The following is a 14,684-nucleotide window of genomic DNA, read 5'->3' as shown; positions in this document are numbered from 1 at the left end:
TCTGTCTTTTTTTAGACTGAAGCCCTCCAGAATTCATATGATCAACTTTGCCAGAAAGAAGGTCTTACAGCCCTGCCTTATTTTTTAATTAAATGCCATGAAGATTCAGTCCATGTATCCTTACTTAGGAACTGGGATGACTTTTTTTCTGATCAACGGGAGAAGGTAAATATATATATATATATATATATATATATATATATATATATATAGAGAGAGAGAGAGAGAGAGAGAGAGAGAGAGAGAGAGAGATGAGCAAAATACAAAGCACTGAAATTAACATTCCCATAAATTTTAGAGCATTCAATTCTTAATGTTGGAATAGAGGAAAGAGAATAGAATTTGGTGGATATCTGAAAAAGGACCCTGTAAGAAATTATGATTTTGAAAATAAAAGACTTCTCTGGATTCTGAATTTATTGTTCTGGGGTTTTAAGCTTAATTCTGACTTAAGGGTAAAACTATTTTACCCCCTGACAACTTTGAAATGAAAAGTGAGCAGACCTGAGGCGTGGAATTTTAAAATAATTCAAGTTAAGAAGATGAAACAGATAAAGGAGCTGCTGCTTTGAATGTTGGAGCAGCTTTTCCGTTTTGCTTTATGGGTGAAGGGACAAATATTCTGTGTATATATGCAATCTTGCCACTTTCGTTAGCCAAAGAGAAAGTCAAGTGTGGATACCTGGGATTTATTGGGTTTTAGTTTTCTAATCACAAATGTATTGCCTGAAGGTGATTGGAAGAGTTTTAGGCAGTGCAGAAAAGCATGAATGGATTATATGACTATTCACTTAGTATTTCCTCAGGTCTGTTTCACAAATGGAAATTAATTACAAATTTAAAAAAACGGAATTTGGATCATTCTCTGGATTTTTTGCTAGGGTTAATTTGCTTGCTTGGGAATGTATGATGTGATTCCTGTGTAATATGTGAAGCAATTGTTCTATTCACTTAATTTGGGTCTTCTGCAGATTAATTCTCTAGTCCAGTTTATCTATACACATATAAAATTAGCAACTTTTGAACTCTATCAGTGTTAACATATAATAATCCTATTATGATTTTTTTTTCCTTGTAGGTGATATTTGGTGTTTATGACCCCTGTAATTTCACCCAATATCCAGGATGGCCACTGAGAAATATGTTGATCCTTGCAGCACACAGATGGTATTTATTATTAGGTGAAGCTTGGAACATGGTTTTTCCATGGTTGCAATCCTAAACATGCACTGTGAAGTTTATCGCGCTAAATTTGGTAGAGCTTATTTTTCAGTATAGGATTAGACAGTGTCTGTTACAGTATAAACATTATAGCTTACCCCAATCCTAAAGGACTCTGGGTGGGAAACAGCAAAGTCCAGAAATATGCATTAAAATCATATAAATAATAATAACGATTTGAAATGATTTTTAAAAAACTGGTGCACAAAAAGTGGCATTTGTGTAAGCCAAGTATTAAATGTCCTTTGGGAAAAAAATATTTGGTTTGTTGTTTTCAAAGTACCTTAGAGTAGTGACTGTCCAAACCTCTGAGGCCAGTGTGTTTTCTGTAAACAAGAGCCAATACTGAACTACACAATCCTCTCTACACAATTCCTAGTTCAAAAAACCTTCACTTTCCTTGGTCACTGCTTTTACAAAAAAAAAAAATGTTAGTCTGAGGTTTATGTGAAATGGAGCAAAAATATCTTTGTTGGGTCAACAAGTGTCTCAAGTGCTTTTCTATCCAGAAACTTCTTCAGGATAGAAATTCTTCAGAGTGGCCATTTCTTTTTAATAACCGTACTTGGTATATCCAAGCAGTAGAGCCACTACTTTTAGATCTCCACAGATATTTCAGGTGTGTTTGGTGTATTGGATCTGCTTCATCAACAGTTCCATGTTTCCATATTTTTCTTTTGTGAGTGCAGCATAGCCAACAAGTACTGAAGGGTACATATTATGTAAAAACAGGAAATTTCTATATTACATGTTATTTTCATGATCAGCAGCCAAAAGTCTGTAAAATACACCCAAAAGTGTGCAGGAAGCAAAACCTTTGTTGTCTAGTACAGGTATTCCTTGACTCATGACCACAATTGAGCCCAAAATTTATTTTGCTAAGAGAGGAATTAGTTAAGTGAGTTTTGCCCCATTTTATGACCTTTTTTGCAACTTTTGTTAAGCGAATCACTACAGTTGTTAAGTTGTTATCGTGGTTATAAAGTGATTCTGCGTTCCCCTTTGACTTTGCTTGTCAGAAGGTCACAAAAGGGGATCCCATAACCCCAGGACACTGCAACTGTCATAAATATGAATCAGTTGCCAAGCATCTGAATTTTGATCGAGTGTCTGTAGGGATGCTGCAGTGGGCGTAAGTGTGAAAAACAGTCATAAGTCACACTTTTTCAGTGCCATTGTAACTTGGAACATTCACTTAAACAAACTGTTGTGGGTCAAGGACTACCTGTATTTGTTTTCCTCAGGTACACTGAATAACTTTTGAGCTAGCAAATGAGTTTGAAATTGTTGAGTTGTGTGACTATTGAAACAACATCCTTTTGGAGAGTTGTTCTGATATCGCATTAAGAGAATTGCCCGTAATTTTCCTGGAGCCGCTACTTTTACAGAATTTTCACTCCTGACAGGGGAGGCCTTCTTCAGTCTGTTGAAGTGCTCTGCTTCCGAGACAGGACCATGCAGGGAGCCAGAGACATTTCCCACAGCATTCTTTTTGAAGTAAAGCTTCCACAGCTGACAAGCAGTTCAGGTAACCCTTCTTGAAAGATAAGTGTTTTTGATGGATTTTGTTGCTCTTTGTGGAGCGTGGTAGGCGGGGCTATTTGATAATTCCCAAAGAGAGAAGAAATAAAAGTGTTTCTATTTCTGTAAATAGACGCCTGCTTCAGTCTTAGTTAGTAAAAGATCTTTAGAAAAGATCCATTTCATCTTACGCCAATTTTGAGTTTTCTCTGTTCCTGCCAGTTGCCTGTGCTTCTATTATTTCCAGCGTTGAGTCTCAATCAGTAATGCAACAACTGACAATGTGTTTAATTACTAAAACATTTCTAACTTCAAATTCATAATTCTGTTTGATTTCATAGCTACGTCTTTTGTTATGCTATGTTGTCCAAAAATGGCAATGTGCTGTTTATTCACTTCCATCTGAACTCATCAGTTAACTCATTATGCTTCAAGAATACAATTAACTTGTACTTATGTTGTCAATATATAATCTTTTTTATGACCAAGATAATTGTTATGCTAATTATTACATTCAAAATTCAAAAGATCCTAGATCTAAATTAGTCTTTCCTTTGATGTGAATTTGCCCATCCTGTCTGATTATTGTATGAGATCTTTGAGAAAAACTTCAAAGATGTGGCGGATGGTGACATACAGGATTACCACTTTCAAAATGGCTTTTTTAGTGCTATTATTAGACAGCCTCTTCATTTGAGTAGGCTTTCCATTTTCATTAACTTTGTGTGTGTAAGTTTTTCTTCTTTTGGTGTTGTCCTAATGTGTCACTATTGGCTATGTTTTTGCGTCATTGCTGTGCCCGTGTGAAAAAACATTAAGCTATGCTGCCCAGACAGCTGAAAAACACAGCACACAGGCGTATGCAGTGTTTGAAAAGCGTCTTTTTTCCTACTTTTTCAACCTCAGCTGTGCCGCACAAAGCAGCTGAGGTTGAAAAAGCAGGAAATAAAGGACAGGTAAGAGCCTGGGTGGATGGGTGGGCCAAACAGCAGCAAACACAGAACTGGTTCAGTGTCTGCTGTTCTCCAGAGCCACCGGTTCTATAGAGCGGGCAGAACCGGTAGCATCCCACCCCTGGATGTCTGTTATAGACCTTTTAGTGTGTGTGTGTGTGTATATATGTGCGTTTGTGCCTTTGAGACAGTGTTGACTTCTTGTGACTGCCTGGTCAAACCTGGTGATTTGTTGCTTTTATATTCAGTGGCTAGTGAAGTGGGTCTCACTGAGAATAAAATGGTTGGATGATAACATATTTTTGATTCTTTGGCTTTGATTCCCAGTGAGGAGCGTCAGCCAATTAAGTTTTAATGATAAAGCTCTGAATATTTACTTCACCTAATATTTTTTTTTAAATTTTACTAATAGGAGATAGCTGCATGATTAAAGATACACAGCTGAGGATTTCGGATTTAGGGAGATAGAACTAAGATTTAGAGAGCAGAAATGTGTATAATTAAGTCTTCAGTTATAATCTGTTCTTAAGGCCAAAAGCTTAATTCTTTTTAATTAACTGGGACATTTTTATTAAAATACTTTGATTGTTGATGCTTTATTTTAGGCTGGGACAGGGCAACATGTGGCATTTGTTTACGTACTTGGAACTCTTTCCAGAGACACCTTTCAGTTTCAGTGACACAGCTGATGCAGATTGACACTTTTTATGCCACTTTTCATAGAACTCCTTAAAGGATTTAAAAAAAAACATTTTGTCTGCAGCATACAGGTAGTCCTCAACTTATGACCACAATTGAGCCCAGAATTTATCTTGGTAATGAGAAATTTGTTAAGTGAGTATCGCCCCATTTTACGACTTTTTCTTGGCACATTTGTCAAGTGAATTACTGCAATTGTTCAGTCAGTAACACGGTTGTTAAGTGAATCTGGCTTCCCCATTGACTTTGCTGGTCAGAAGGTTGCAAAAGTTGATCACATGACTCATGGGACACTGCAACCATCATAAATATGAACCAATGGTCAAGCATCCAAATGTAAATCATGTGACCCTGAGGATGTTGCAATGGTCATAAGTGTGAAAAATAGTCATTAGTCACTTTTTCAGTGCTGTTGTAACTTTGAATGGTCACTAAATGAACTGTTTTAAGTCGAGGACTCCCTGTATAAACACAACTGAGACCAGAATTTCCATTTCTAAACAAGGCAGTTATTAAACAAGTCATGCTTGATTTTACAGTCTTTTGTGCCGTGGTTGTTAATTGAATCACTGCAGTCGTTAAGTGAATTGCACTGTTGTTAACCAAATCCAGTTTCTCCCATTGCCTTTGCTTGTCAGAAGTTGGCTGGGAGGTCACAAATGTTGACGACATGACCCCCCAGGATGCTGCAGTTGTCATAACTACATGCTAGTTGTCAAAGCACCTTGATTTTGATCACATAACTGCGGGGACAGTGTAACAGTCGTAAGTGCAAGGATTGGTCGTAAATCATTTTTTCAGTGCCATGGTAAATATGAATGATCTGCTAAATGGATAGCTGTAAGTCAAGGACTACTAGGATCACAGCCCAGCCCACTGATTGCAATTGCCTTGCCTGCTGTGGCAAAATTATTCTACTGAACAAACTTCCAGCAGCCTCTTTGGATAGGATTGATTGATGCAGCTTTGATGACAATTCCAATAGTAATTCCAATAACTAATGTTTGTATTATCAACAACTTGTAGTTATGTAAGATTGGGTTGTTGTTTCCTCCCCCACCCCCGCTTTTTCTTAGAAAATGGATGCTTTTAAACACAATTCCTCTCTCGTTCAACAGATTGTCCCAAAGCTGTTGGATGGGAAAAAAATCAAAAGGGATGTATGGGCCCAAGGATGGTGAATTTAAGTGAATGCATGGACCCCAAAAGGTATATAGCATCATAAGTCTTGATAAAATTAGTTTGTACTCTAAATGATATGATGCATTATTAGATACATCATATTTTAAATAGAAAATAGATTCATAATTTCCTTTTGTCTTGCAGCGTTTCCCCAGTCATCTGTTTAGAGTGTTATGTCTTGTTGAGAAATAAAGTCAAGTGAAATGTAAATAAAAATTCAAATGTCATGTTAGATATTGTAGTCTTATTTAAGAACACTTTTTTTAAAAAATGTGCTCATTCTCTTGTTTCTGTTAGGACAGTGCTGTAGAAAAAGTTCCTCTTATATTGGGGGAAAAAAATTATAAATAATCTAATGCCACAGTGCTAGGGTTGTCAAACTCTCTTTCATTGAGGACCACATCAGGGTTGTGTTTGACCTCAGGGGGATGGGTGGATGTGGTCAGGGTAGGCATGGCCAGCTTGATGTCACTCGTGTAGTGGCCCGAGCACAATTCCAACAAAAACGGAACTTGGGAGCCCCACATGTGGCCCTTTCAAGCTCCATTTTCTCTGGCAGAGGGCTGCAGGTGATCGTTGTAGCTGAAAATGAGGGGAACTGTGTGCAGCCCCTCTCCCCACAAGCTCCTTTTTGCCCACAGAGGCACCACAGGCCGTTCCTTTGCTGTTTTGTTTAAGAGGAAATATTTGCCTGGGGGTCCTGAATACTAATATGAATATTATTATTTACCCAGGAGTGTTAAAGAAAGTAAATTATACATTCAGTTTTTCTATTTTGGAGATAAAAATAAAACTCTTAATTTAATATAACATTTTTTAAAAAAACTTCATATTCAGGCTAGCAGAGTCTTCTGTGGATCTTAACCTTAAATTGATGTGCTGGCGGTTAGTACCTACTCTTGATCTGGAGAAAGTTATATCTGCAAAGTGTCTTCTTCTTGGAGCTGGTACACTGGGTTGCAGTGTAGCCAGAACCCTAATGGCAAGTACTAAAGACAATCTGCTGTTTCTAATATTTCTTAATTTGGAAGGAACTCTACTGTTTTTAATATTTCCCTAATTTGGAGGAAAAAATTGCATCGGTAAGCTGATGTTTCTCTAGTGTATGACTTCATGCGAGACTTAAATAAAGCATTAGAATGAGAGAAATATAGCACACTAGAAGAGTTGTATACATGTATACTTGTTATTGTCATTCCACTACTTTATGTCATAATATAGTTTTTACAGTGACAATATCGTTCTACTAGTAAATTTTAGTGAGTTAGCTATAAATTATTTTTAGTAAATATTCTGTAGTTTTCTATATGGTGCACCGTTCTCATTTTTCATAATTTTAAATCTTAAAGTCTCAATGGTGTTGGTGTCATGACTTTAGTATGATACTGTATAGGATAATATAGATAGTCCTCAACTCATGACCACAGTTGAGCCCCAAATGTCCGTGCTAAGCAAGACAGTTGTTAAGTAAGTTTTGCTGCATTTTACAACCTTTCTTGCCTCATTTAAGTGAATCACTATAGTTGTTAAGTTGTTAACAGGATTATGAAGTGATTCTGGCTTCCCCATTGACTTTGCTTGTCAGAAGGTTGCCAAAAGTGTTTATATGACCCCAGCACACTGCAACTATCATAAATACATGCCAGTTCCAAGTGTCTGAATTTTAGATGAACTGATTATGGGCGTGCTGCAATGGATATAAATGTGAAAAATGGTCATAAGTCATGAGTCACTTTTTTCAGTGCTGTTGTAACTTCAGACCGTTACTAATCAAATGATTGAAAGTCGAGGACTACCTGTCATTATAATGACATTGGCACCACGATTTAAAAATATAAGTAAGCTAAATTTTTCACATACTACATAGGTTAGGCTTCTATCACAACGTATGGCTGTAATTTTATCATTGAATATCTATGGAGATTCTCAGCCATCCAGATCATGGCTGTCCCAAAAGTGCTCTCTGAAGACATTTCGCTTCTCATCCAACAAGCTTCTTGGAGCAAAATGTCTTCAAAGAAAAAACCAGAAAGTCCAATTTGCCTCTTGAAAAAGCATCTTTGGGTAACCATGACCTGGTTGACTGAGAATCTCCATAGTTTATCATTGAATGTTACAGTGTTGTTTTGACTGATGACCAGGATAAAAAGAAACACTCAATTCTTGTTTGCGGTAGATTTTTAGCATATTGATTTTGAGAATATGAGACTAAATTCCCTTTAGAATCGCCAACAATTGAAAGAAATGCCCTGAAATCCATCTGGTTTCCTTTTATGTTTTTTGGTTCATACAGTCATTGTCAAAGCAATATAACTGCAGTTTTACCTTGTCTGCTGTTATGCCATTAGAAGCAATATTACATGAGAAGTCTTCAATTATGAGGGTGCAAACCAATAACCCAGATAGATGAAGAAAGGAATTATGATTGATTTGGCCAATTGTGTTTCAGATGCTCCTGAGCAGCACACAAGGAGTTGAGTCTTTTCTATAGAGGAAGGGAGCATGATAACATTCTCCTTCCCAGCTGATGTCCTGGTCTCTTACTCTGATTCTCAGTCCTGGGAACAGCCAGTGTTTATGAGCAAGTTACAAGTTTTTCAGTCTTTAAATAATTACTTATTTTGGGTACTTTTTTTTCTTTCAGGGATGGGGAGTCAGGAAGATTACATTTGTGGACAATGCAAAGATATCATATTCAAACCCTGTGCGTCAACCACTCTATGAATTTGAAGATTGCCTTGGGGGTGGAAAGTCCAAAGCAGTTGCAGCAGCAGAGAGACTTCAAAAAATATTCCCTGGAGTGGTGAGTAAATGAATGATTTAATGATCAAACCTCATATGTGCTTGAACTAAAGCCAAAGATTACTCTTATGTTTATTCTTCAAAAAAGAACTAAACCGCCAGAAATAATTACTGTGCTTTAATGACTGACAGATTTTTACAGTAAAGAGAAATTGCATTTAAAGTCACATCTTGCAAACCCAAAACAAAAATGAGGTGTAGAAACAGATTTATTTTGGAACTGGTGATAAATCAGCTGTTTATCTTTTTGCTCAAGGGTGAGACAAAGTAAACATGAAAGAATAGTGATGACGATAATAACAAAAAGAACAACTATGTTCTTTATTTAATGTCTGAGACCAAGTAAGAATTATTATCTAGAACACAGAATAACGGAGTTGGAAGGGACCTTGGAGGTCATCTAGTCCAACCCCCTGCTCAAGCAGGAGCAAATATTAGCTTCTACCTGGGATCGAACTCACAGCTTCCTGATTATGAGGCAAAAGCTCCACCTCTAGGCCACCACACCAAATGATACAGATACATGTATCTTATTAAAAAATAAAATAAAATAAAACAAAAATTGAAAAATAATATAGTAGGAAATGGTGATAGCAGTTGTACAGAACTATGCTGCAATCTTGCAAGGATTGCTTGTAAAAACCAGTTGAACATCAGCATGTTTGCTAGCAAATGTGTATCTCAGATATACTAAAAGACTTTTGGGAAATTGGTTATTCTGTAACGGGGAGGAAGATGAAGATGACAAAAAGATGATTTTCCATTTTCTTTGTATTAACTTCTCAATAATGTTAATTTTCTTGATTTAATCAGTTTATCAAAGTAATATAAGGTAAATTATTACCTTCTTTTTCTACTTTGACAGCTATACGTAGGTTGATAATGATTTTGTTTGAATGTTTCATGAGGTAGATGCTGTTCAATTCATTAGTATAGTTTCATGGCATAGATCTTGTAATTAAAATGCATAGAGTAAAATGTTGCTAATTCTAAAGAAAATTGATCTATGTAATCTGGGCAACTTTAAGACCTGTGGACTTTGAGTCCCAGAATTCCCCAGTCAGCCATGATGGAGTTGCCAAGGTTGGACATCCTTGCTGTATAGGGAGCATGTATGCGAGGGATTTCCTGTAAGGAGAAGTCCTTATTATCTCTTCAATGCAGGAGGACGCTTTAGCAAAGAGTTAAGTGGAGAGGCAGGAGTTGCAATAGGAAGTTGAACTTGGAAAACATGCAGCAAAGGAAGCTTACAGAAATAGAACCGTGAAGCTTTGAATGCTTTGGTGACATATACTGAGAGTGCAGTGCAAAGTTTGGTTTTTAGACTTTTTTTTCAATGAACATCTTCCACAAATGCCAGCTGAGTGTAAACATCCTGGCATAATGAAAACATGACATCATTTCATGCTACTGTTAGATTGTTGTATTGACTGAATTTGGAAACTTTTTTCTTCTGCCATCTGTTGGCCTGTAAGCTGCAGGACTTGCTTTCTTAGCTGTATATTTTATGTGTTCTTCAACAGTTCTGGGCTCTGTTTCAAGTAGTGTCACCTTTCTCTTTAATATACCATCTATTTTAACACCAGAACATTAAAATGTTTCAGTTTCTGAGATAATATGCCATGTTACATTTGCGTATGCAGTTCATATCAAGAAAATAATTAGAAATGCCTATTTACATATGCCTTTTTAAGATATTATTTTTCAGGAACACCAATTTTTCATCATATTTTTACCACTATTCTACTTTGGCTAAAAACAAAAAAAAATTGAAGTATTTCTATCAATAAGCAGGCAAAATACATATTTTCTATACCTATAGTTTTCTTTCTAGGTCTCTTTAAGTTGAATCCAGAAAAAAATATTAACTATAATTTCAGGCTTTTGGAGTTGGCAGGGAACAATACCCTCTTCTCCATTGCTATGCGAAATGATCCTTCCTTGTTTTCTTTTTGAAATAGAGAAGTAAAGACTTGATCAGAAATAATTAAGTAGAGGTTAAATATAAATATCTTTTTTTTTTGCTTCAGTATTTAATTAGTGTTACTTGGCAGGGAGTGAGAGATTCTCCATAGATGTTCATGCGGGAGGCGGGAGAAACTGAAATCATTTTAGGTTCTGGTATATGCTGGATGATGGAACTACCTTGCAGACCATTCAAAATGGCTGCAGAGGGGAAGGAAGCGAAGGGAGGGAAGGAAGGAAGGAATGATACCTGTGGTACTAGCATGCTTATTGTCTGCACAATCCAACATTAGCACACTTTTCCTATAGCTAGAATTCATATTATACAAGAGGAATAATAATGAGGATTCTATCATAGGACAGCAGTATCTGGGCAGATTAACAACAGGCTGGAAGAACTAAAACCTTTAAAGTGAATGAGAATGTTTACATTGTGAGAGGTTTGTTTGTTTTGGCAAGGCACAGTCAATTGTGTAAGGCAGGTGTGCAGCTCAAGGAACAGTTACAATTCAACTTTTCCATTAGTATAAGACCTCAAGTATTGTTTCTGTTTCTTTTTCCAAAAAAGTTACCTCTATTTTCATTTATAAAGTCTGTTTAACCAGTGCCTTAGTCTGCTACAAGTGGAGCATTTTCTGTATTTAGAACAGCTGTTTAAGATTGAAGTGAGCATGATTCAAACTCAACAACGATTCCAAATGTGGCTGAGATACCACTTATTTTCTCAATGGTATGCAATAATTATTCTGCCCTAAAACAAAACAAAAACAGTGGGATGGAAAGAGTTTTGAGGGTGCTGCATATTTCCATGTTGGCTTTCAAAAACCTTTTGCTTGCCTTGTGACAAGTCTTTGTATTCTTCTCCTTCTTATGTTCCTTTCAGAGGGCTGAAGGTTTTAACATGAGCATCCCAATGCCAGGTCACCCTGTGAATTTTTCTGAAACAACCTTACAGCAAGCACAGAAGGATGTGGCTCAGCTGGAAAAGCTGATTGATGGTCATGATGTCATCTTTTTGCTAATGGACACCAGGGAAAGTCGATGGCTTCCTGCTGTCATCTCAGCCAGCAAGAGAAAGGTATTGCATGTACATTTCCCACAGGCAGTTCTAAAATGGGAGGGGGTGGTTGTCAAAGGCTTTTTGAAAACATTTTCACTAAGCATACAGAATAGTGTTTCTCAATCTTGGCAACAGTGAAGATGTAGGAATTCCACTCACAAACTTCTTGCATACTGACCAGGGAATTCTGGGAGTTGAAGTCCACACATCTTCAAGTAGTCAAGGAAGAGAAACACTGTTACAGAGTTTATTTTTTATATTTACTGGCATACAGTGTTCTTCATTGAAGTTTAGACCAAAGATTAGGTTGATGAACTTAAAACAAGTAGTTGAGGGATGAGGTTGAAAACCTTAATTTCATTTTCTTATTTCCATGTATATTGAAAGTTTAGAAAGAATGACTGAAAATGCTATTTTTGGATGGCTTTTTCAGAAAGGCTATTAATATTTTTTGAATATTTTGGGAAAATTGTTTTAATAATTTTTTAATTTGATGCTAATAAATATTTGTAAAGTATATGAAGCCTATTCAGCATTAAATATGGAATTGTTTTATAATTTTAACACTGAAATGCATAATATGTTATTCTAGGTTGTTAGTCCCTACTTTTGAGCAGTTTCTCCTATCTGAACTGTAAAAAGCTACAGAGGCATGGAACTGTAAAGTAAGAAGAGGCCTTGAAACTTTATAATCCAACCCTTGCCCAGGGGAGGAATCCTCAAACCATCCAGACAAATGACTGTCCAATCTTTGTTTGAAAACCTCTAATAATGGAGAGCTCAGCATTCCAGAAATCAGACAGTTCCATTACTTAATGTTTGTTGTGGTCAAGAATTTCCTTATTTTGAATTTGGGCCTTTCTCCCTGTAGCTTCCACTACTCCTCATTCTAACAGACCCCTAGTAAAGAAATTCCCATGCAGGAGGTTAATACCTATCTAACTAAATCTGAATCTTTGTAAGCTGTAATTATCAAGTACTGGCATTTTAACTTGGTTGTGGGTGTTTTTAAGTAGAAAAGGAGGAGGAAAATGTTTTAACTACATTACGTGTACTAAAAGAGTACTAATTTTCTCTGTCTAATGATACTTGTCCTTTCCCCATATTATGCCTCCTTTTCAAAACTACGGTAATGGATCAGGGAGTCTTCCAAAGTAGATTTGGTGAACACATGATAAAGAGGCTTATCTGACTTGAGCAATAAGCTTTACTTATGCAATCTTGGTTGCTCATTTTTATTTTTAATATTTTGCTTATTGTATATGCTTAAATTTAAACATCACTTTCTTTGCTTTTCAATATTTACACAGCTGGTCATCAATGCTGCTTTGGGATTTGACACATTTGTCGTGATGAGACATGGGCTAAAAAAACCAAAGAATCATGAAACTGGAGATTCTCCATGCAATAATTCTTCTGGCTCAGTCGATCTTTTGGGATCATCACTTTTTTCAAATATTCCTGGCTATAAACTTGGTTGCTACTTCTGCAATGATGTAGTTGCACCAGGAGATGTAAGTAGAGCTTAAGCAAATTGATAGGACTGTGCTTTGAATTTTTTTTCTCCTTCTCTGTATTAGTATGACAGTGAGAAAAATCTGTTAAGTTTTTTTTCCACTACAGGAATATTTATTTCTACTGATATGGTTCAGAGGTGACTTAAAAAGAGTCACTGCTGCCGTCACCTCCTTATTGCCACCATAATGACATAAGAAAAGTATTCTAGAAAGCTGTATTTCTCTAAAAAAGAAAGGGAATGAAAGCCTTTTATCAATTCCAACTCTTCTGTAGAGTACTGTTGATTCCTAAAATCTTCTCTAAAAAAGTGGAGGACCTATTTTTAAGCTCCAGTGTGAAGTGCTATCTTGTCAGAAGAAGGAAGAGGACTAGATTTTGATTTTTGGCATCAGTGCCTTTTTTTTCCTGAAAAGCAAAGAGACACCCGCATTTAAGAATAGGAAATGGGATTATTAGGGGTCCTTGGTGCTCTCTGAGGTTGCTTGTTTTCTGGTAGCTGTTTCATTACCCAAACTAGGTAACATTATCAGACTGATAATGTTACCTAGTTTGGGTAATGAAACGTCCCTCATATCAACTCTAAGCTAGCACTAGCACTAACATTTGGACTTATATACCGCTTCACAATGCTTTACAGCCCTCTCAAAGCAGTTTTCAGAGTCAGCATCTTGCCCCCAACAATCTGGTTCCTCATTTTACCGACCTCTGAAGGATGGAAGGTTGAGTCAACCTTGAGCCTGGTGAGATTCTAACTGCTGAACTGCAAGAAGCCAGCAGTTGGCAGAAGTAGCCTGCAGTACTGCATTCTAACCACAGCGCCACCATGGCTACAAATATTCTCCTTTATTTTTGGGATTATTAGCAGGTAATTGGAAAGATTATTCTGTATTTTATTTTTAAGAAGAAAAGGTGTAGAGAAAAAAAAACCCACAATGTATCCTCTTCCTTTGCAGTCCACCAGGGATCGGACATTAGATCAACAGTGTACGGTCAGTCGACCAGGATTAGCCATGGTAGCAGGAGCACTTGCTGTTGAATTAATGGTATCCATTTTGCAACATCCAGAAGGGTAAGCCATCATTGTGGAAAAGAAAGAAATATTTTAGAAGTTTTATTTTATTGTTCCAGTTCTTTCTCAGAAACATTGCCCTTCTGAAGATCAGTCAAATAATGTTGATTTGGATTTTATTCCAAGTTTTACTTCACTTGGAATAAAATCATGTTTAAAATATAACAAATGCCAAGCTCTTCTGTACAGAAAGTTTCTCTTTCTCCTCCTTTTTGTTAGAGGCTATGCAGTTGCAAGCAGCAGTGATGACAGAATGAATGAACCTCCAACCTCTCTTGGACTTGTGCCTCATCAGGTTAGTAAATTGGAAAGTAATACAACTGTGAAATTATCCCTAAAATCAAGTGGCATTGAAGACTACCTGTATTTAATATAGCCCTACAATGAGCAGCCCTCTAGTAGTAAAAATAAATAGAGAAATGGTTGAAAAACTATAGACGTTGTGATTCATGGCTTCTGGTTAAGAGTTCAGAATGACACAAATTGAAAGGGGAAATCAATTTAAATTTAAGAACATGTAGAGCTGTATTCCAAATGTTAAGCCATTAAATAGAGGTCAGCTTTGTACTAAGATCACAAATAATGGATGGGCACTTAAAAATACCCATTTCCTTTAAATTTTGTTTCAGAGACCAGTTTCTAATTTCATTCTAAACCAAGGCTTGATAAGGAGCCCTTTTCCTGTTGTTTTTGG

General features: G+C 36.5%; 2 protein-coding genes across 5 annotated transcripts in view; both read left to right on the top strand.

The window, feature by feature from the left end:
* The window catches only part of CNBP (CCHC-type zinc finger nucleic acid binding protein), a 549,700-nt gene that overhangs the window by 130,207 nt on the left and 404,809 nt on the right, over positions 1-14,684 (top strand). The window lies entirely within an intron of this gene.
* The window catches only part of ATG7 (autophagy related 7), a 100,665-nt gene that overhangs the window by 10,166 nt on the left and 75,815 nt on the right, over positions 1-14,684 (top strand). For all 3 annotated transcript variants that reach the window (XM_026724386.2, XM_026724394.2, XM_087923941.1), the window contains exons 6-15: positions 16-165; positions 1,079-1,167; positions 2,628-2,749; positions 5,513-5,603; positions 6,414-6,558; positions 8,221-8,379; positions 11,227-11,421; positions 12,714-12,917; positions 13,875-13,990; positions 14,210-14,285. In XM_026724386.2, coding sequence (XP_026580171.1) covers positions 16-165; positions 1,079-1,167; positions 2,628-2,749; positions 5,513-5,603; positions 6,414-6,558; positions 8,221-8,379; positions 11,227-11,421; positions 12,714-12,917; positions 13,875-13,990; positions 14,210-14,285 — 1,347 coding nt within the window. The remainder of the gene's footprint in view (positions 1-15; positions 166-1,078; positions 1,168-2,627; positions 2,750-5,512; positions 5,604-6,413; positions 6,559-8,220; positions 8,380-11,226; positions 11,422-12,713; positions 12,918-13,874; positions 13,991-14,209; positions 14,286-14,684) is intronic.

The sequence above is a fragment of the Pseudonaja textilis genome, chromosome 2 (genome assembly GCF_049901715.1).
Source record: "Pseudonaja textilis isolate UNSWEBS1 chromosome 2, rPseTex1.2, whole genome shotgun sequence".
NCBI lineage: Eukaryota > Metazoa > Chordata > Lepidosauria > Squamata > Elapidae > Pseudonaja > Pseudonaja textilis.
This window is presented reverse-complemented; position numbering and strand designations above follow the sequence as displayed.